Raw genomic sequence first — 22,690 nt, forward strand, 5'->3', positions numbered from 1 at the left:
CTGAAAACAGTTTTATTAAAGGTGTGATCACAACCCCAGAAAAGTTGTACAAAGTTTACATAAATGTATGCCATATCATTTACTTGGCGGGAGGTGGTCCATACAGAGATTCCAGCAAGAGAGACCGAGCACCCTGAAAAGAATTCTGTTCCTAATAACTGCAGTTGAAAGAAAAATATCGCCCTTGTTGTGAAGAACATGGCTCCTACCTATTTCTTCACAGTTTATTCATGTTACAATTAGTTAACCATGTGGTTTGTTAGTCCTGTGACACTAGCTTGATTTCTTGTTTTCTTTATCAAAAGCTTTCTGATATTGCTTGTTCCTCATAGATGGAACTGTTCTATGTCCTAATTTATATAATAATTACCCACCTGTGTTCTTTAGGGTGGAAGCAAAGCTTGAAAACTGGTATGTTACAGGCCTGAGACAAGAAAACATTATACCATCTCTTGTGGCTTCCATTGGGGATAGCAAGTCTTCTCTACTGAAGATAGAGTTTAATACTAATCCAGAAGATAGTACTGCTGATCAAAGTCTTAGTATTGAATCACAGCCTGTGGAAATAAAATATGATGCAGTAAGTAGTAATCAAAATTGTTCTCTCTTTTGTGATTCTTTTTTTAACTGTTGCTTTCATTCTCTTTGCTCGATTAAGATTTATTTTGTAGTTTTTACTGTATTACTTATGGATATATTGTTAAAATATGTTGTTAATTCTCGTCTCTTTGTCTTTAAGAGAACAATAAATGCAATGGTAGAATTCTTCCAGACAAGTAAGGGAATGGATCTTGAAAGATTAACATCAGCCACGTTAATGAAGCTCGAAGAAATCAAGGAAAGAACTGCTACAGGTAACGGACATCTCTCTGGAGGCAAACCCTTGAATATCGTAGAATATTTCTTTCAAAACTTTGTGTGTTGATTGCTGGCTAAATAGAATTACTAGATGTCTTTTTATCTTCTTCTTTTTTTTTTTTTTAAACTTAGAATAATGGATGTTCTCTTGGTGGAGAGCAGTTGGTTTAGGTGGAAAACATACTTTTTAAAAAGTCAGCCTTTATTTAAGACGTGTTACATTTCAAATAACATCTCTTTATAGTTGACCTGGAAAAATGTTTTACTTGTGAGTAGCATTTGAATTGTAATGTCTCTTCTCTTTTGTTTTGTAGGATTAGTTCATATTATCGAAATGAGGAAAGTCCTTGACTTGAAGATTCATTTGAAACCTTCCTACCTTGTGGTTCCACAGACAGGTTTCTACCATGAAAATTCAAATATGCTGATCTTGGACTTTGGTACATTTCAGGTATATAGATGATCTCTTTTCATAAGCACAGAAGAAAAAGGAAATAGTCTTTTTCTCTTAAAATATCTGTTTTTTTACTTGATTTTGAATGTTGATTCTATTACTTCTATGAAAATAAAAAATGGCAATTATTTAACTTGCTTTTAATTGAATAAATAAATACTTTGTACTTCAGCTATAAACTTTTAATTTAATAATAGGACTTCATTTCACATTCCATGAATTGTATGGTTTGATAGCACCATCAGAAATAAGAATTTAATAGCCTTGGTGAGGGAAGTGTGAAAGTAATCAAGGTATCTTCTCTATAATAATTCAATTGGCTATCATGAAGTTACATGAATCATCTATTTCACCATCACTAGAACTAACATTTTGTGTGAGTTTTATACTTATCTTGTCCTTATGTTTTTTAGCTGAACAGCATAAATCAAGGCAATAGTGAAGCTTCTAGTTTTTCATCCTTAGAGGAGATTATGGACAAAGCTTATGACAAGTTTGATGTGGAAATAAAAAATGTGCAACTTCTTTTTGGAAGAGCAGGTACTAAAACAAAACTTTTAAACTAATCATTAGATGTTTACTAAAATGCTTTTGAACTAATAATCACTTGTTTACTAAAAAACTATTTACTCAGAGGATTACTGAAGTATACCTTTCTGTAACTAGTAAATATGTTTTTGAAGAGAAAAGGCAAACAAAAAACCAGAATTTAAGTAAACAGATTAGTTTAAAACAAACAAACAGCTATTTCTTCTGGTATTAAGCTGAGAAATTTCCTTGTTAGTTTCTCTTAAAACATCTGCTTGTGTTTTGGTTGTAGGCCTGTATATTATTTCTTTATTTTGCTATTGAGCAACATAAACTATTATTATCCTTACTATGCTGTAAAATATGGGTGAAGTTGGCCTTGTAGTAGTAGTTCATTTGGACTTAAGTTTTTTGGTCAATAAAATGCTAGGTTACTTTTTAAAATTTTTTGTATTCAAGTGCATCATTTAGTGTGGAGTTGAGCTTAACACTGCCAAGTCAATATATTGTTAAGTAATATTGAAAATCTATTAAAAAGCCCTTAGAACATCTCATTCAAATTGTTCTGACTGCTTTGATTTGTGAGTGGGTTCTTCAGCTTTTCCTGGGGATGCTATTTGAATACTCACAGTATTTTAATTATAGCAATTAGCAAGCAATGCGTTTCATCTAAATGGATTTAATGCTTGCAGGTGAAGACTGGAAGAAGGCTCGTTTTCAGCATTCATCAACTTTACATATGTTACAGCCTATGGATATTCATATACAGCTGGCAAAATCAATGGTGGAAAGAGATACAAGAATGGCAAAGTAATGTACTGATGTCGAGAGGGTTTATTTTTTAATTACTGTGTACTTACAGAAAAGAAAAAATTTAGTTATACTTCAGAATTTGAAGACATCAATGTCTTAGTTAGCTTACTACTTTTAACAAAGCCTTTTTTCGCTGTTTGTTCCCTGATCACCTTAACTTAATGAAGTAACTAAATGAATGACTAAAAACCTGATTTTAATGGGTGCAACACTTGCTTTTAATGCAGATTCACTAGCCTTACTGTGATCTGACTTTAATATATTAGTATCAGTAACGTTTTAAATCAAGAATTGCTGCGTACTGTTTCTTTTGTCTTAGAACCAGATTTCTTTTTTCTTAAGGTTTAAAGTGTCAGGAGGGCTTCCTTTGATGCATATCAGGGTTTCTGACCAGAAAATCAAGGCAATTTTTGATCTGATTGATAGCATTCCATTGCCTCAGATGTCATCTGTTTCAATTCCAAGCACAAAGGTAAGCTGAATATAAATAATAAAAGTGAAACAGTACTACTACTACTAATAAAAAAAAACTTTGACAACAGAATCAAAGTGATTGTTATATGAATTCCTCCTAATGTCTGCTCACTTTTTTTAATCTGAAATATGAGATCTGTTGCTCATCTGAGCTGTGCAAAGTGTCTTCATTACAACTTAACATCAGAACATGTTGGCTAATTCAAACAAAGCTAGCTTTGTCACTGTCATGTTGGCTTCAGTATAAATATTGCCAAAACTCAAATGTCTAATAAATGAAAGACCAGCTTACAGATTTATCACCATTGGAAAGTGCAACTCAACATACCAAGTTATGAAAACTTAAAAACTGACTTTTTTTTCTTCTTCTCACTCTAGGCAGCAACTATTCCCACAGTTCCTGTTGATGCCAAGGGATTGCTTCCTACACACCACTTCTTAGCAGAAGTGGTGTCAGGTAAGAAAAAAGACCATAGCAAAATTTATGGAATAACTTAGTATTTTCAGGCATGTATTGGTCTTAAAGCATGCTACTATGACAGTAGGGATGAGTACAGTTGTCTTTAACTTGCATAATAAGATGCTGTTGTTACCTCAGAATACTACATATGCTTTTTTAAAAAACAAAGAAACCTCCTTTATTGAAATAAATTCATATTCTGCATAAGCAACTTCTTAAATAGTAAGTAGAGCGAGCAGTTAATATTAATTGCATTAGGATATGATTAGCAATCCAACAGTTACCCAAATGTCATGCCACGTCTTTTAGAGAATTGAGAAAACTTTTTCAGAAATAAATTACACTGTTTTAGTCAAAAACAAATCTGCTGCTGTCATTTTGAAGAGTTTGATGTTAAAGACATCTACTTCGGAGTAGGCACATGGAATAGGCTAAGTAACATATCTAAAGCATGTATTCTTTTTTAAGTAGCCAGTGTATGGCAGAAATACTGCTGCAAACGTTACAGGAGTGCTGCCTGAAATGTTTTGCATTAATCAAGCTCTTCTGTCTCTGAAAATACAGAGCAAGACTAGCAAATGGCAAATTAGATTGATGCTTTGGATTTTAATGTTCATTTTCTTAGTTGTTCCAGATAAAAAATTTGCACAGTGGAACATGAAAAATTCACTTTTGGGAGTTTATAACTGTACCTCCTTTATCTAGATTCTTTAGCATCTAATTATACAGCTAAATTCTAGTGCTTTCTTCAATAGAGCTTCAATTTTTCAAACTTTGCCATTATCATCTGACGGGAAGAAGGCAAAATAGATGTAAAAAGTTGCTTTGTCAGATTAGATGTAAGTGGTACTAGAATGGGAAAGAAACGGGGAGAGATCTATCCTTGTTCCTGGTAAAAGCTTACTGAGGAGGTGGTCACCTCTCTTCTGCAGACTCTGAAGAAGAATATTTTGATTTTGAAGAAAGTTGTGAACAAAGTGATGGGACACTAAGAAAAGGAGAAGAAATAGGAAGCAAGGAATCTGCTAAAGAGGAACTGACAGATCTTCAACTGAAGTTTGAAATTAAAGAGGTATGTCTCTTTAATTCTATCTTAATCTTCTATATAAAGACTACTTACTATAAGAAAACCCATTATTCTGTTACCAGTGTTGTCCAAGTTTATGGACACACAACACATTTACCAAAGTAAAACTATAAGTGTGTGTGTGTTTATATTAGTTATTTTATTTATAAAACGTAGAAAAGAGTAAATAAAATGTATATTCTTCAAGTGTGTGTATAAGTTGTGTAATACAACACAAACAACAACAAAAAAATTTAAAGAGCCCATTCCTGGAACTATTATTTCATATTAAAAGTACTTCAGCTCTCAATTAGACACCAGCACCCCCTTCATCCCTTCCCCAGAAAAGAAATGGAATGGAAGAACAAAGCAAGTAACTTGGCAGGTCACCTACAAAGAGCAAAATCCGTGAAGTGTCTGTGACCGTCAGGTATAAACAAGGCATTATGCATATCATAGGAATGATGATGGAATGAATAGCATTCCTTCATTGTTGATTTGAGCAAAGAAAACACTCTATGTAAAAAGATGACAGAACTTTATTTTTTACTCATCCAGGTTTTGCTAGAACTCACCAAGCAAGAAAAAACTGAGGAAACAGTACTTGTGTTTGATGTAATGCATCTTGGGACAGAAGCAACTGTCAGAACGTTTAATTTAGCAGCTGTATCATATTTGAAGACAATAAGCCTAGATTACTATGAAATTGGAGGTAATGTAGGAGTAATATTTTGTATATATTTATAGTAGCCTGAAATTCTCTTTTCTTTTCTGTGCTCCTAATATTTCAGTATTATGCATCTTTCCACTGGCAGTGCTTGTCTCAATTGCACAGCTGTCAGTTGTGGACTGCCACTTTAATGCTTAGCAAATAAATAAGTAGCTTGGGATAGAGAATACAGACTTGCTGGTTTAGACTTGAAGACAAACCACTGATTCATGTGCCATGGGGCAGTAGATTTTAACAAACTACATTGAAAGCTAACCCCTGTGTTCAAGGCACAAATGCCACTGGCTCACTAAAAGGAGAAATCTAACTAACTGTTGTGTATTTTGGGTCTGTTTTCTTGTATGTTACAGGTAAAAAAGCACCCCTTCATTTAATTAGTTCATCAGATAAGCCTGGCTTAGACCTTCTGAAGGTGGAATATATCAAGGTAAAGGTTAATTTTTCTAAAGGATGATTTTTTTTGTTTGTTTAAACATAACAAAGTCTTTGACCTTCTATTTACAGAATATGTTATATTTTATTTTTTAAGAGCCCAGAGGTTGGTTTGAGTTAACAACCTTTGTGCTAATCATTCATTTCAGGCTGACAAGAATGGTCCACACTTTCACACTGTATTTGACAACACTGAACAGAAGATTCAAGTGAGTAGGGATGTTTTTTTTTCCTTTCCTTTTGTACCATAGAGCCTGAAAGTTCATAAGCATGTGTTAGTTTTTATACACTTAATCTAAGAGCTAAATGTTGGTCTATTTCGTAACTGTGGAGAACATCTATGTAGTTACAAGCTAATATGGATAAAATTAAAATAGTATAAGTGTGTGTCATCTTCTCAAGCATACAAAATGTTAATATTGGAAAAATGTAGCAGATGGAGAAGTTTTTCTGCTTCTTGTCAAATTGAATATTTGAACTATGTGATCTGTGTAATCAGCACTCTGGTTACATTTGCCATGAAGTCTATGTACATTTAAGAGTGTTTTATTTTTTGTTTGAGAGGGGAACTTGTTCTAGTTCTTGCTGTGAAATAGGAGTTTGTTGTGATACTATTTTCCACTTCTTTCATCCTCTAGAATGATAACTTAATCTCTAATATCATCATCCTATATTGCAGTAATTAATGACAGTGAACATGTATTTTCTTAGCTTCTGGTTATTGTACTAATGGCATATTTTTGAGTGTTCTAAGTAAAATCAGTATATTGATGAGAAATAACTTCTCTGAAAGGTATTTCCCACCCTTTAGAACACCATGACAAATATTTTCCTGACTTGAAATCATTTGAAGACCATCTAGTCCATCTTCCCTGCAGTGAGCATTGCTAGCCACATAGTTTTAGAGTATCTGCAGATTTTATCAGGGAAGTCCAGATAATACTGGATATTTTTTTTTTTTTAAGTAAGAGGCTCCTGAAGCTCCAGCAGGAGGTGACATGTTTATTTCAATGTTAGTGAATGGAATTGACTGACTTTATGGGAGAGTGCTGATATTTAGACAACTCCACTTACTCTATGTGGTTAAGTGTTGCATTCTAGCTACTCAGTAAGGCTTATGTGTCTGTAAGAACTGGATTTGAGGTCTTTTCTATTCCAAGCTGATTCAAGTGGATAATCTGGCTTGCTAAACTACAAGGCAGGTGGTTTATCCATCCTTTCTGATTCCCTTGATCTATTTGCCTAGAAATTTTTCTATCCTGGGTATCTATAGGCAGTCAGCTGTCTCTTATCCTTTCATCTTGTACTGAGTTATGCATGCAAGGAGTCTGAGTTTGACAGAGCATAGTGCTTGAGTGAACTGAATCCTGATTTAAGTTAGACTACCGTAATCTAGATGTGTCTTGTTAAATTAGTCATCTGAGAAGGAATTGCCTCTCTTCTAACACTTCTAAATTCTTTTTGTGTCATTTGACTTTTGTACTGAGGAAGCAATAGCTTAGTGGTTATGGTTATGGCTGCTCAGTTGTTGTCAGATTCACTTATTTTCTAAGCCTACCATTTTTCTGCTTTACAAAAAATTTTTCTTCCCTTTATTATCTGTTGCTGGTGATATGTGTAACTTCTCTATTTCTTAGAAATTGTTATGCTCTTGTAGTAGAAATGCTAAGTTATGGCTTGAAACAGTGATTGATCACCTGGTGGTAAGGGAGGGCCAACCCAGGGGAGCTCAGGTACATGCAATGTAATATACCTGAGTGACCACAAGGGGTGGAACCAGAATCCATCCCTTCCCAGAACTCATTTAAGGGTTGGCAGTGGAGGTAAGAGTACCTTATTAGAGATCCCGGTGTACCTGAGGCCTTCCAAGGGTAAGCAGATTCTTCCTTTTGTTTCTGTGTCCATAGCTGCTGCGTTTGTGCATACCCTTACTTGCTGTAGCCTAGGACTTCTCTACTACGCTGTCATTGCTGCACTTTCTGTAGCATTACAGTTCCATTGGGTGATTTTTACTTGTTACCAATACTTTGTGATGTGGAGTCTCATGTTTTTAACAGGTAGCTTTTTCATCACTTAACATTCTGCTGCATACAGAGGCCCTTATGTCTGCTGTCAGTTTTCTAGCAACTGTTAGTCCATCAGGAAATGGAAGTAGCAGAGAGACACCAACTAAAGAGGAAAAGCAACGAGATGACCTTACATTAAAGAAAGGTATACTTATGTTTGTCAGAATGATGAGTCTGGATGAATACGTTGTGTGTTGGCAAAAAGATGAAATGCTAGAGCATCTGATGAGTTTAATTTAGCTGGGTGGGGATCGTGGCTAATGTTGCAGTGCCTCAGTGGGTTGGAGGACTGTTGGAGAGAAAAGGCTAATGAAAATCTTGCTGTTCCTAGAGAGCTAAAAAATATATTAAGGTAATAGCTCCAAAGAGGAGCAGATTCTACCATGCTGATAGATGAAAGAATCTGTAGGAAGTCATATTGAATCATCGGAATGCCAGACGCTAAACTAAAACAGGCCTCGTGTGCTTTTGGGAGTTTAACTGAAAACATATGTGCTGTGCCTTGGAAAAACACCTTCTATCTTTTCTAGTGACAAGACCTTCTAAGGACAAAGATGTCTTTGCCTTCAAGGTCTTTGCGAAGCTGGATGCTGTTTGTTTAAATCTTTGTGATGATAAAAAGAACATTGCAGAAATCAAAATTCAAGGTACTACATTTTCTGTTAGTACTGGTCTTGTAGTTTAATTTCAAAGCAACTGTGTTTTTTGTTGTTTTTTTTTTTTTTTCCTCCTTGTTTTCCTCTTTGGGTTGTTTCTGTTGTTTCCTTTTTTTTTTCCTGTAAGTCTCAAATGCCTTGGATACAATAGAGCTCTTTGTTACTGTGTCTCTTGTTGTAGAAATGGTAAATTGCTTGGGACCTAATTTGAAAACAAAGGAAGAAATCAAGCGTTTGCAGGCTTTTTTTAATATATGTGTGTATCTGTGTTTTTTGAGATTTGATACGGGATGAACGACAGAAATTTTTATAGCAATATTACTTAATTAGGAATGGTGAGGAGTATGTCTTATCAATTTTTTTTCTTGTGTTGTCCCCATTGCTCCAGAATTGGTGTTACTTTGCTACTACTGTTTGTTCTTTCATTTGACAGGTCTTGATTCATCGCTTCTTCTTCAGTCAAATCAAACGGATTTCTTTGCCCGACTTAAAGACATAGTTGTCACAGATGTTGATACAAGGACCCTTCATAAAAAAGTACAACAAGTTTTTAAGTCTTAGTTGTTTCTTCATTACTTTTGTGTGTGCGAGTGAAGCATAATGCATATTCTTATTTCATTCTTTAAAATACTTGATTTCACATGAATACCTCTCTCCCACTTGAAGTGGTGAATGAAGGCTTTTGTACCAGAGGAATTGTTGTCCAGATAGACTTTCCTTAAGAAGACTTATGTTGTTAGCATATCTGACAGACTGACAATATATTTGTTTCTTAGTGCTTTCTTAAAAGTTACTGATGGCTACTATATACTTTTTCTTTCTTTTTAGGCCGTATCTATAGTAGGAGATGAAGTTTTCAGTTTCAGTCTGATATTATATCCATACGCTACTGAGGGAGAAGCCTATACTGATATGTCAAAAGTGGATGGTACCATATCTTTGAAAGTAGGCTGTATTCAAGTAGTATACCTTCACAAATTTCTTGTATCTTTGCTGGTAAGTGTTTTTTCTTTATGTGACTTGTGATGCATTCATTAGCTTTCCCTATTTGCAATCTCAGAGAGACTTACAACTTCAGTTTCTGAAAGAGTGAGCTTATATTTCCTTATGTACTACTTATAAACTTGGATAAACCAACTGTAACTGATCTGGAAGTCAAAAAATTCCATGCTCTAGAAATGCCAGAGGGCTGTTCTGTGCCCTCTACTCACCTATGCTCTTAAGGCGTTTCAGTTCTCACACCCAGCCCCAGGGAAAAACTGAGGTCATTACAAGTATAACTGAGTTAACACTGGAGACAAAACATTTTCTGCAAATTAAGATCCTACGAGGACTACAAATTAATCACTGTAAATCACTTGTCCTTTTGTCAAATATTCTAAATCTTGACTTTTGTAAAGCATTAGTGGGTTCTCTGTCACTAACTACTGACTTCAGTAAGTATTAGCATTGACTAGTAAAATAGAGGGGCTTTAAAAACAGCATATTCCTTGGAAGGTGATGAGATAAACCTTGCCACTAACGTGGGTGGGAAATGGAGGCAAAGTGATGAGTTTAAAAATCACTGGGTTGTACTGGTTAGTACATTTCTGGCCCTGTAACAATATAATGAGAAAAGGTACTCAGGGAAAATTTAACACAATAAGCAGCAGAACTTTTAGTTGATGTTGGTTATTATTGATGTTGTAAAATGAGAGATTAGTTGAGATTAAAAAAGAAAAACCCTATTCATAGCTGTATTTCTCCTTTCTCTTCAACTCTTAATTCTAGGCCTTCTTGAACAACTTTCAGACAGCTAAGGAGGCTCTGAGTGCTGCTACAGTCCAAGCTGCAGAAAAGGCTGCTACCAGTGTAAAAGATCTGGCTCAAAGGAGCTTTCGACTTGCTATGGACATTCACTTAAAAGCACCAGTTATAGTCATTCCTCAGTCCTCAGTTTCCTTCAATGCCATAGTAGTAGATCTTGGCTTGATTAAGGTTCAGAACCAGTTTAGCTTGGTGTCTCCAGAAGGCAATTTGCTTCCTCCAGTCATTGACAAAATGGATGTGCAGCTGACTAAGCTGAAACTGTCTAGGTAAAGTGCATTTCATCAAGTAATGCCTTAGCTAGTTGGTAATATAAATCCTTTGTAAGGCACTAATCTACTTGTTTATAAATCGTTAGTGGCAGTCAAATATTTGGTGTTAAAATACGTCAGTTAAAAGTAATGTCTCCCATTTTATTTCTGTGGGAAGTACAACATATGCAAAGAGCACAGTAACGCTGCTTGGTAGAGCAAATTATCAACTACAAAAAGCTGTTTTTTCAATGTAGTCGTCATCACTAGCTATATCTTTTCACCTGTGATGAATAAGAGCCTGCATGATGTGGTCCTAAAAATCTGCATGGTTGTCTGGAACTTTCCTTGTCTTTTGTGTCACTGTCACCACTGCTGAAATGTGCCACACGTGACCTCACTGTGCTGACATCCACTGTCAGTAAGCATTCAGCTAGCAGTGATGAATGTCAGTGGACACAGTCTTTTCCACATGAAGGAATTTAATCCCACACCATTGCTTCATCCATACTTCCATGTCAGACAGCCTATGTAAGACTGCCTCTTTGCCACCATCTGTTGCATGGCAAGAAAATGTACCAATATTGGTGGGAAGGTTCAGCATATACTGTTGTACCACCAACATCTGCCTCTGACATCACAGGCCCACATAATAAAATTGGAGTCATTAATTTTGGGGCAGCTCTCATACTAACATGTTAATCTAGGAACAAATAGATGAGAAGTGAAATAAGATATTGCCCTGCTCAGGAAGCCATATATGCCTAAGGAGATTAAACTTGATATTTTAGTATGTTTTGAGTTAAAAAAATATATAGCATGATTTAACTGTTTCTTTAATGTTCTTTTTTTTTCTGTTTTTTTTTTCCTTTCTTTTAAGAACCACTATGGAGACAGATTTATCACATCAGGACATTCAGATACTTCACCCAATTAATTTGAGCCTTTCTGTCCATCGAAATCTAGCTGCAAGTTGGTTTCACAAATTGCCAATGTTGGAGATCACAGGGTATCTGGATACAATGAATGTAAGTTTAATGAAATTAAGACAGTGAGAAGCTCATAATACTACTTAATGTAAGGCTAACATGTATGTTTCTAGTCACAAAAGCAGAACAAACTACAAGCTGTTAGCTGAGGAATGTTTCAGGGATGTCGATAGCGTTTAACTTATGTGCATAGATATTGAAGTTTGAAAGTGTTGTTAAATACTTAACTCCCTGTGTGCATTTCTTAAGCTGAAAAGAAAAGAGAGAACTGAAAGGATTGTCAAGCAGTCTTGGTTATTTCCTGTTGTAAGGCAAGATCAACTTACACTGTGTGTTGTTGTGCCCAGTTCTCCGAGTGAGTCTTTTCCATTGCCTTTTAAAAACTGGTGTCTTTTTGAGAGGAATTTAAATCTGCAAATAACTGCTTTAGCAACTCCAGTTTTGTTTCCTGCCACCCTCCAGTGATCTCAAGAAAGTTCTGTATTTTGGCAATTTGTATACTGTATATTTAGATAAAGGAGGAGGTAAAATGTCATGGGGTAGCATGTAATTCTTGGTACATTATTAAAGGTGTTGATACTGTAAGTAAAGCTTTAAGAAGTCATAACCTTCCTAATTCTTTAAGTAAGTTCCTATAAAATTATTATTGTTTGTTATTTTCCTGAAGAGATGACAGTGCTGACGAAATAACTGTCTTGCTAGAAAACTTTGGTACGCTTTGATAGCTAGTTAAAACTTTAAAGAACTTTTGTTGTTGTTTTCTGCTGAGAACTGTAATCTGTGATTTTGTAGGTTGTAGTAAGTCAAGAGGATTTGAATGTCTTCCTCAAAGTGTTGACAGAAAACCTTGGTGAAGCAGAACAAACTAGTGCAAAACAAATACAGCAAGAGGAAGGTGAGAGATAACTTGCCTTAAATAGGAAGCATGTTAGCTTTCAGTAATAATGAAAATCATGTATTACCTGGAAAGTAAGTTTAGATCTGAGTATGATATGCAAAATATAAACTCTTTAGTTTTGCAAAGACAGTGGTCATACTTAAAACAATATTGAGAAAGACGATATGGTAATTTTATTAACTGATGACTCACGGAAGTGGCAAGGTGTTGAGACTGCAGTGAACTTACTGCCAGAGTGTTTCTACATTCTTCTCTTGCTCCAAAGTTTAAAGGTTTGTAGAAATGTTAACATATGTCAAATGAATTTAAGCCATGTGAATGGAAAAATGGAATTGCATTTGTTTCTTGAGCTAAATGAATGCTAGCAATTTGGTAAGTAACCTAATTTATTTAATGCTGCAGGTAAAATCAAAGGAATGGAGAAATCAACCTTGATGCAGAATAAGGGTCTTTCAGAAGAAATACTGTCTGAAAAGAGAAAAGAAACATTAAGTGAAGATGTTATCAATGTGCTGCTTAATTTTGAAATCAAAGAGGTATATGTCCATTTATAAAACTTACTGTTTCTTCTGTTTATCAGTAATTGGCTGTAATTTATAATTGCTTAAAGAAGGAGGTAATAACTGACAAAATAATAAAAATCTGGAACTCGATGCTTTAGTTTACAAGGATTTTTTTGAGTAGTTATTAAATAAATAAATAAAACGTTATTTTATTTTTTTCCTTTGTCTGCATGATATGAAATAGTATTAATAGAATACTTAATATACATACTTAATAAAATACACAATATACCTAACAGGGAAAAACAGTTGTTTTTTTTCTCGTATTCTCTGCATTCACCCAGTCTTCATCCTTCATAACACGATACCGAGTTTTTTTATAACAAAATGGCTAAAATAGGTTAAGCTAGAACTAATATTTTTGCTGTGGAAAAAAAACAACAACACAGGGCTGAGTGTGTTTGTAGATGAAGTACAGGAAAAATGTAGAAGCAGTCTAGTAACAGAGATGTTTGTGGATAAGATATCATCCAAGTAGTTTTTTTTTTTTTTTCCCCTGAAGATATCTGTAATACTTAAACATGAGGAATTCAGTATGGCCTTTTAATTTTTAATGTTAGTAGCTATATCTAGTTATCTTTAATTTTCAGATGAGTTTAGAAAACTTTTCACAACTTTTTCTTTTTTGAACCTATTATTAAAAGCTTAATTCACATTGACACCCATTCTCTACTTCCTTCCATCCAGATCAGTATAATCTCTATTAACTGTGTTTTGTTTTTTTTTAAACTGTATTCAGACCATAGCATCCTATTCAAAACTAAAGTATAGTCATATTCTAGCCAAATTAATACTAAATAATAGAAAATAACTTTTTTCTTAGTATTTTTGTTATGACTACATGCCATGCTTCTGGGCAGTTTTACTGAAATAGTAAACTTAATTCTTTTTTTATATTCAAGGTTATAATAACCCTGATGAAGCAAGTTCAGAAGGAGAGGTATCCATTACACGTTCTGAACGTATTACAGCTTGGAACCAAAACCAAAATCAGAAATCATGAATTGACTGCAGCAGCATATCTGAAAAAAATTACGATGAGGTGCACTGAAATAACTGGTAGGTGCTCTAGATAACTGGTGTACAGTCAGTGCAATGCACACAGTCCTCTTTTGTCAGGAGGGTGCCCAAAGATAGCGTAAGCAAACCAAACAAATAAGAGGCTAAATGGCAAGTTAAATTAATGACCCTAGTAGTAGAATAGTAGTAGTGACTGTAGCGTTTCAAAAGGTAGTGCTTCATCTGTGGCTTCTCAGTGAAAAGATGTGTTTACTGCCACTGTTTCAGTAAATGTAGTTTATAATGGAGGCATTCCATGGGTGGAAGAAAACTTGTGAATGGAAAGCATTTCCATTAATTAGTATTTTATTTCTTTATCTGCAGACTCAAATGGAGATCCTCTCTATATTGTTAACTCTTCAAGTAAGACAGACGAGCTTCTTCTGAAAATGGAATACATTAAGGTTTCAGTACCTTTTTAACTGAGATTATTTGGGGAGTAAAATAAAGCTTCCATATTTAGCCTATGTGGAATCTTTTTTCTTGCTTGTTTTAGAACCTGTAAGATTTATATTTTGCTTAAGAGTTCTCCTACATACCTATTTTTCCTCTTATCATCACCTTTTTGCTCTGCATTGCATCCATATAGTGCTGGCTTTTTAAGTTGACACATACTTACTGAAACCACTGTGCACCATGGATGTTGGATCTTTTGGCTTGCCTGGGCCACACTAAATGAAAATAAGTTGTCTTGGGCTGCATATAAAATAGATGATATGGTTAATGTATATGAGTAACAAAATTTTGAAGTATTTTTTGTTAAAACATAAAGAAGAGAGCAGTGAAAACACCAAACTAACGAGTTGGACACATGGTGTAGCCCAAATGTTTGTAGGCATTCTTTGAAAAATTACGGAGTAGTACCTTTGCAAAATTAATAGGTGAGATTGTCTTTGCCTATTTAAGTGCTAGGCAGTCTTTACAGGGGATAAAAAAACTTTTGCGGAGGAGTTAGCTGATAGATGGAATACAAACTGACTGTGTGCTTGGCTTTTTCTTCTCTCCTCTTTCAGGCTGATGCAGATGGACCTGATTTTGTTACTACTTACAATAGCACCAAGCAAAACCTTGATGTAAGCACAGGATGTATTTCATAACGTTAAGTTGCTCAAATAGTAATATCTGTGTGAACTTGTTAGTTACTGAAGAGAAAAAAAGTCTTTCTAATCATTAAAACTTACTACTTTGTATTTTGTTACTTCAAAGAAAAATCTGGGGAAAGAAATTACTTACAGTTATTACTAATTAATTAATGAGCTTGGCAATAGAAGCGATAGGCTTCTAGCTCGTTGAAGTTTTAAAGACATATTTCTGACTATAGGATTTATGAGATTTTCCTGCCCCTTTCCCCCACCCTGCCTATAGAACAATAAACTTGGCAGCATATAAAACGAGGCCAGGTATTGCAGAATTTGGAGGTTCCTAACTGTGAGATTTTAACAGCATTCTCAGAAGTGATGTGTTCAGTCAGTGCTTCTTGCTTTTGAGTTTGAAAGCAGTTACTGATGTGTAGTTTTCCATCACTGCAGTGATTGCCAAAGTAAGCTGACTGTGGGAATTGTTGCTTTGAAAAACGTTTTCATTGAAGTAATTGTGTTAAGTGAAGCTTGCTTCTTGCTAGCCCTATGTGGAATTTGTAGTGGTTGATCTATTTCACTGAGAGTCAAGAAAGCTGATATCCCTTAGCATATCAATAAAACTAATGTTTTCAGTGAGTTCCTTTTGACTAGGAAAAAATGGTTAACTGATAGTCCTTCAAGTAATAGTGAATGTCCTCATTATACTTTGTTCTAGTTTCAAATTTTGAATCTTCTTCCTTTAATTTCTACTGAAATGTATCTACTTGGCTCTGAAGACCTGAGCCAAAGTGCTCTATAGTCCACAATGAAATGCAGTAGAACTAAAAGCTTACTGAAGAAGTTTATCTACATTAAATAGTGATTTTGAGGCAGACTGTAGCTCTCTTAAGCATCTCTTTCATAGCTCCCTCATCTACTCTAGAGTTTCTGTATGGTGTTAAGTTGAAGGAGGTAGAAAGGGTGGGTATTCATCTGAAAAGCAAGACTTGAATTTTAATTGTGACAGTAATTCTGAGTTGTTATTAAATTGGTGTTATATAATCAATAACAAAGCTCCTTTGTTTTCCTGCCTTCATTTTAGGTCATCTTTTCATCTTTGGATATAGTACTTCACACAGAGGCTTTAATTTCCATCGTGAGTTTTCTCACTTTCAGTGTTCCATCAGGTGCTTCTCCCAGCACTGATAAAGCACTAGACCACAAGCCTCAAACAGAGGAAAAAGAAAAAGGAAGTGTCCTCAGACCAGGTATTGTCATAAAAGAAAGCCCATACTTCTGTTATATAGCAGCATCTAGACTTTGGTTTCATAAGACAGTACATGTGACACCACTGCAATCTATTTGGTGAGAAACAAGATATGCGCAGCTGTATGTGGGGAGAAAATAATCTCCCTTAAAGCAAACATAAAAACATTGCTGGTATAATGTTCATTTTTGGAGAGGTCAGATGTTTTTGCTGTTGCTTAATTCTCTTAAGTCCCCTATGCCTTATTTTTTTCACTAAGTAGTAGACTTCTCTATAAAGTGAAACCAATGATGTTGCAGTAAATGGTATCAAAGCCTTTCCAAAACGTGTTTTAACTAGATTGTTCTCCAGTTTATAGGCTGTAAGAGTGCTTGCACTGACACACACACACACACGCACACGCACATTCCCTCTCTATCTCCCTCTCCATCTCCCTCTCCCCTCCTCCCCCCAAAAAAAGCAACATGTGCTCTTGAGTCATGAGGAAGCAAAGAGATGTTCTTGAGTTTCTCCTCCATCTTATGCTTATTTATAATGTTGATATTTCTAACCTTGAAGTAGAACAAGTTTATACATGTAGGCTTCTTAAGGAAGTTTTGTGAATTCACTCCTCTGTTTGTATTGTCTAGAAACTCAGGATTTTCTAATCTGTTCGTATTGATTTTATGGTGGTTGTTTGTTGTATTGTAATTTTAAAGGCACCTTTAATTTTGCTTCTGGAACATTTTTTCCTCAGTAAATAGAACGACACTGACCTTGCTGTTCTATACAAAAAAGAAGACTTAGCTTGTGAGATAATGCTTCAAGTAAAAATGTTCACTGTACTCAGTATCCTGTTTTGTTAGAAGCTAGATATTGTCTTGAGTCTCAGTTGGACTGAGTTATCTGATGACTGTACTTGTACCGGAAGGTAAAAACTAGTAATAATCATGTCATATCAAATCATTTATCATTAACTGTAGAGAATAACTGCAGGTTATTATTTTTGAATCATGTATACATACATTCATGGAAATACAGTATTATAAATGTAACATCTGTTTTAAAACACTTGCAGTGTTCATCTTATATGTCACTTGTTTTTCTCATCCAGCATCTGGTGGCACAGCCCATGACAATATCTGTGAATTGAAACTTACTGCAAATCTAAATGCCTTCAATATTTCAGTCTGTGATCAGACTTGTAGAATTGCAGACATTAGAATACAAGGTAAGGTTTATTATTTACGTGTTAAATGGGTTAATCATAGTGAGAAGTGTTATTTCCCTTTGCACACACCTCTGAAAGGCAGATGTGTGTGTTGTGTATGTGCTTTGTGTAACATGCTATGAATGTTTTAATTATATAATACTGTTCCAGGTAATGCAGTAAAATTGGTTTTACAAAAATTGTTTTTTAATTGCTAGATCCATAATAGTATGAAGATTTATTTATTTTAACTGCTGTTTTAAAACCAATGTGTTTTGGCAGATTTTTTGTGTGTAAGAAGGTCGGGACTTCTACGTTGAGCTTTATGTTGGTTTTTACATAGCAGAATTCTGATTTCTAAGCTCTTTTCTTTGTATTCAGTAATAATGTTTCTTTCTTAACAATTTTTGCTTTTTCTTTTTTTTTTTTTAGTTCATAAATGTCTTTTCATAAATGGCCATCTTCTTCCTTTTGTTTCAAATCAGGAATGGATGCATCTGTAGCTGTGAAAACTAAAAAGATAGAAGTGTTTTCCAGACTTGAGGACATCATAATTACAAATGTTGATCCAGAAACAATCCATAGAAAGGTGATGTATTGCACGGATTCTGAGCAAACAAAAAGATCTAATTCTTCAAGCTATTTAATGAAAGGACTGTAGTTGTTATGCTGTGTGGTACATATGCATCATATCAAGTATGATTTAATGCATCAAATAAGCAAAGTTTCATTGGTTTATTTCCTGCATCTCGGGGAAATAAAAACATATTTTTAATTCTGAAGATTAGCATAAGTTAAAAATAGAACTATCTACTGATAATCTAGTGAGATGGCAGTAGTTATCTGTTGATTTGTTTGTGGAAATATTTATCCCTTAATAACTTTAAACAATAATTCTATCACAGCTCACTGCTTGGTAGTGTTGACTACACAGTCTTCATCTTCTAGGCTGTCTCCATAGTGGGAGATGAAGTCTTCAGATTTCAAATGTCACTTTATCCAGATGCTACTGCAGGGGAAGCCTATGCTGATATGTCAAAGGTGGATGGTAAAATGTCTCTGAAAGTGGGCTGCATCCAAATAGTTTATCTACATCAATTCTTCATGTCTCTCTTGGTAAGACATTAGCTACGTTTCTCTTCTTGACAGTAAGAGTTGTTTTTGTAACTTTTAATCAGCTCTGTTTACTGTCACCAGTACCCTGTGGTGAGCTGATGTACAAGCATATACAAGTATTTTGTTGAAGAAATGTCAGTTTAAAAGTTGCACTGTTCTGTAGAAAAGTAAGGGCAGAGATGTCCATAAGCAAGTAATGAATGAAGTTGATAGCTTTAAAAACATCTTAAAAATCAAGTGAACTGTGTCTTTGTACATGTGTTGGTGGTTTTTTTGCCATTTTCTTCTTTAAAACTTCCTTGGAATTTGGAAAATCAGTATTTCTGACACAGCTGAACTGTTTTTCTTTAACTGAAATCTACATTTTGTCTCAAACTTTTCTTTTTTGAGGTTTATTTCGCTCTCCTAGAACTCTTACCTTCTTGACTGCTTTCCAACAGAACTTCCTAAACAACTTCCAAACTGCCCGAGAAGCCCTGAATGCAGTCACTGTCCAGGCGGCGGAAATGGCTGCTTCCAGCATGAAAGACTTTGCTAAGAAGAGTTTCCGTCTCTTAATGGATATCAACTTGAAAGCTCCAGTTATTGTTGTTCCTGAATCTTCAACTTCCTGTAATGCTTTGGTAGCTGATCTTGGCTTAATCAGGGTTCAGAATGAATTTAAATTAGTGTCCTCAGATGAATCTTCTCTTCCTCCAGTCATTGACAACATGGACGTGCAGCTAACTCATTTGAAACTATCAAGGTATACGTAGAGTTGTCTTTTGTCTTGGGAAATGCTTGCTAAGAAATCAGGTCCATATTCCATATACAGCATTATTCTATGACTGAAAGATTGTAGATAATGAAAACATACCAAAACCAACCAAACGAAAAAGCCCAGGCTATGCTTGAGTGCATTTATATATGAACATTAAAACTTCATGGAGAAAAAGAAATGGTAAGAGTGTTTCAGTTACTCTCCTAACTACATACCTGGGCATAAGTGCATGTATGCACACACATGATTATCAGTTTAAAAATAATAATTTTGAGAATGCTGTTGTTTGGGATTTTGCAGATATTAAATATCTTTTTTGCTTATGCCATTTTTTGTAGATGCATTTTATCTGCAGATTCTCAACCCGATTCTGAAATTCTCTGTCCCCTGAGTTTGACTTTAGTGGTCCAGAGAAATTTAGCAGCAACTTGGTATCATAAAACCCCAGCAATTGGAATCAAAGGAGATCTGAAACCAATGCAGGTAACATCATGGAATGTCAGAGCTATGCTGGAAGTTATACTTTTCGAGTAGTACTTATTCTTGTTACAGAGCTTGTAATCTTGTTGGAATTTGTAATGTTAAGACTTGTAGTTGGCTATCCTGTTTGTAGATCTCTTAGTTTGATGTTGTATAATGAATAGTTTTGGTAGTTGCATACAAATGGGAAACTTTTTATTTCTGGGTGGGGGGGGGTCTGTAGAGCTATCCTTGGGATTAACAGTGAGGTCAAGTAGGATTTATCTGTTAACATCTAAAATCTAGATATAATACTTCCACTTGTATAACTGTAATAATCAGCTTATTTGAACGTTCAGTTGACTTAGTAGAAACAAGAATACAAGTATGTCATTGATTCATAACAGTTGAAAATTACAGTTATGTCTTTGCGGCTAGAGCGGATTACTTTCTTTTTTACTGTGTTAACCGTAAGAATTAAAGTAGGTAGGAAGGCACTGGAAGGACTCCTAATAGTAAATTAGACCTACTTTCTTCCTTTGTACTGAAGCCAGATGTAGCACTGGTGAAGCACAGAGGAATGCAGTACTGGTGGAGTACCATTTAAAAGAAAAAAGAGAAAATATTGCATTAGAATATATTTTTATATGTTATACTTTCTAAATGACTATATTTTCCCACTTTTTACTACTACTTTTAAATGATCCTGCTAAGTTATAATTGGATTCAGATTCATTAACTTCTTAGTTCCTTCTGGAATGACAGTTCTTTATTGTATACACTGTAAATCATGGATTTCATGATATCTGGCTATGTTTCTTCATTACTGAATTGTTAAGAAGCATTGATGCTTAGCAGCTGTTCATACCTTTATGCAACCAAGGAACCTTCACAAAACCAATAAGTATTTAACATGTGTAGTATTGTTGTTGTAACTCCTGTTCATAACAAATGATCTCTTCCTTAAGATATCATTTATTAAATCATTTTTGTTAGAATTTAGGGTGTTTTGTCTAGGATCTTTTTGACTCACTGACGTTTATGGTGGAATTGACATATTGTCTGTTGTCTTCTATTGAGCAAGAGAGGGTTCTGTACTGAAAGGAAACAGCATCACTAAAATTAAGGTTGTGGGTTTGTTGCTTTACAGATAGCTCTCAGTCAAGGTGATCTAGCTGTTGTCATGAAAATTTTACTTCAGAACCTTGGAGGGGCTTCTTCCCAGCCAGATACCTTGCAACAGAGCATTGAAGATAACCAGATGGTTAGGAAAGAGAAGGTTCCGAATGAATCTGATATCTCTGAGGGTATGTTAAATTCTGTAACTGAATAGATTCAAGGAGAGGACTGCTGACAAATTCAAGCATCATTGATCTGAAGTGCTTCAATGTGTATAAATAAACTTTTTATTAATTGTTATCAATTTCTATATGAAAAGTTACAGGATGTGTATGAAAATATTGGAATGCAAACTGTTGATGGTTAAAAAAAAAAGTAGCTTCTTATTTTGCTATTTATCTTTTATAGGGTGGAACTATTTGGCCTATATCAGAGACTGAAGTTTCAGATTAAAAAAGATAAAACAGAATCAACAAGCTGCCTAGAATGTAAATGTTACATCCTGGGCTTTTATAATTGTGCCTTTTAATATCTTAAGTGTGCATTAATATAAACAGCGTGTGTCCTTAATGTTAACATTTAGCCAACTTTCAGTATTAAATCTTTCTTTTTTAAGCTAGTAGTTGAAATGCTATAATATGGAAAGAATCTAGAAGGAAGAGAGCAATGAATGCTCTGTTAACAGCATTGATATTTTTTGTAGTTATTCATTAAAACAAGTGAGGAACTGCCACAGTAAACTAATGACAGCTTGCTAGAAGTTCTTAAACCACTGAGTAGCAACCATTCAAGAGAGCAAAATTCTATTAAATATATGAAATTGCAAATTGTCATGAGTAGTCTTTTTGAATTAGATCTTTTCTTGCTTTTGTCACATTCTGAGCTTCGTTTAAAAATAAATAAATAAATAAATAAATAAAAATCCAAACCTGTAAAGCTGTCCCCAGTCTCAGTATTCTAAAGGAATATACAAATATTTGCTTTTCACTAACATGCTCTCTTCTTTCTTTAGGACAAGAAAACATTTCTACATCTCAGTCTTCTGCAGAATGTTATACAATGCTTACATTTGACTTCAATTTTGAGTCACTTTCAGTAACTCTCTACAATAGTGACATGAATCAGGTCTGTGACAAACCTTTTATTACACTGGTGGAGTGGGGAATTTTTGCTTCTTATGTGGGTAGAACCCAAGATGGTAAAACAGATAATTTCATCTGTTGTAATGCTTTGTAATCTTTGTCTTAAGAATCCTATACAATTTATCCTGCAAACTGGAGACTTTGAGCAAAAAATGACCTGAATTTGAAGAACGTCAGTGTAAAATTCACACTTAAAAAAATGAATCAACGAACCAAAATGACCCAGTGTCTCTTTTGGTCATTCAAGGCTTGATTCCAATTGTCCAACTTATGAAATGAGATTTTCAGCTGTAGGAGTTGCCAGCCTCCATGATAGCAGTTCAGTGCATGACTTATATAGTTAGTAAGCAGGCCCAATGTGTTGTACGCCATCCATACTTCTGTCTTACACAGTCCTGAGTGTAAAGCAATGAACAGACAACCTTTCTGTGCTGAAAACAGAAGAGAAACATGTAATGTTGCTTTGTTATCATGATT

General features: G+C 34.7%; 1 protein-coding gene across 4 annotated transcripts in view; it reads left to right on the top strand.

The window, feature by feature from the left end:
- VPS13C (vacuolar protein sorting 13 homolog C) overlaps positions 1–22,690 on the top strand; it is a 79,622-nt gene that overhangs the window by 22,286 nt on the left and 34,646 nt on the right. For all 4 annotated transcript variants that reach the window (XM_031555282.1, XM_031555279.1, XM_031555280.1 and 1 more), the window contains 30 exons: positions 388–580; positions 740–854; positions 1,173–1,309; positions 1,726–1,852; positions 2,533–2,650; positions 2,996–3,125; positions 3,506–3,584; positions 4,520–4,659; positions 5,212–5,365; positions 5,734–5,810; positions 5,965–6,024; positions 7,873–8,026; positions 8,412–8,528; positions 8,971–9,074; positions 9,366–9,533; positions 10,308–10,612; positions 11,475–11,622; positions 12,376–12,478; positions 12,884–13,017; positions 13,947–14,103; positions 14,428–14,507; positions 15,117–15,176; positions 16,264–16,429; positions 17,522–17,638; positions 18,103–18,206; positions 18,566–18,733; positions 19,174–19,478; positions 19,832–19,976; positions 21,103–21,259; positions 22,084–22,196. In XM_031555282.1, the coding sequence (XP_031411142.1) occupies positions 388–580; positions 740–854; positions 1,173–1,309; positions 1,726–1,852; positions 2,533–2,650; positions 2,996–3,125; positions 3,506–3,584; positions 4,520–4,659; positions 5,212–5,365; positions 5,734–5,810; positions 5,965–6,024; positions 7,873–8,026; positions 8,412–8,528; positions 8,971–9,074; positions 9,366–9,533; positions 10,308–10,612; positions 11,475–11,622; positions 12,376–12,478; positions 12,884–13,017; positions 13,947–14,103; positions 14,428–14,507; positions 15,117–15,176; positions 16,264–16,429; positions 17,522–17,638; positions 18,103–18,206; positions 18,566–18,733; positions 19,174–19,478; positions 19,832–19,976; positions 21,103–21,259; positions 22,084–22,196 (4,135 nt within the window). The remainder of the gene's footprint in view (positions 1–387; positions 581–739; positions 855–1,172; positions 1,310–1,725; positions 1,853–2,532; positions 2,651–2,995; positions 3,126–3,505; positions 3,585–4,519; positions 4,660–5,211; positions 5,366–5,733; positions 5,811–5,964; positions 6,025–7,872; positions 8,027–8,411; positions 8,529–8,970; positions 9,075–9,365; positions 9,534–10,307; positions 10,613–11,474; positions 11,623–12,375; positions 12,479–12,883; positions 13,018–13,946; positions 14,104–14,427; positions 14,508–15,116; positions 15,177–16,263; positions 16,430–17,521; positions 17,639–18,102; positions 18,207–18,565; positions 18,734–19,173; positions 19,479–19,831; positions 19,977–21,102; positions 21,260–22,083; positions 22,197–22,690) is intronic.

Source organism: Meleagris gallopavo, chromosome 12 (assembly GCF_000146605.3).
Source record: "Meleagris gallopavo isolate NT-WF06-2002-E0010 breed Aviagen turkey brand Nicholas breeding stock chromosome 12, Turkey_5.1, whole genome shotgun sequence".
Lineage (NCBI taxonomy): Eukaryota > Metazoa > Chordata > Aves > Galliformes > Phasianidae > Meleagris > Meleagris gallopavo.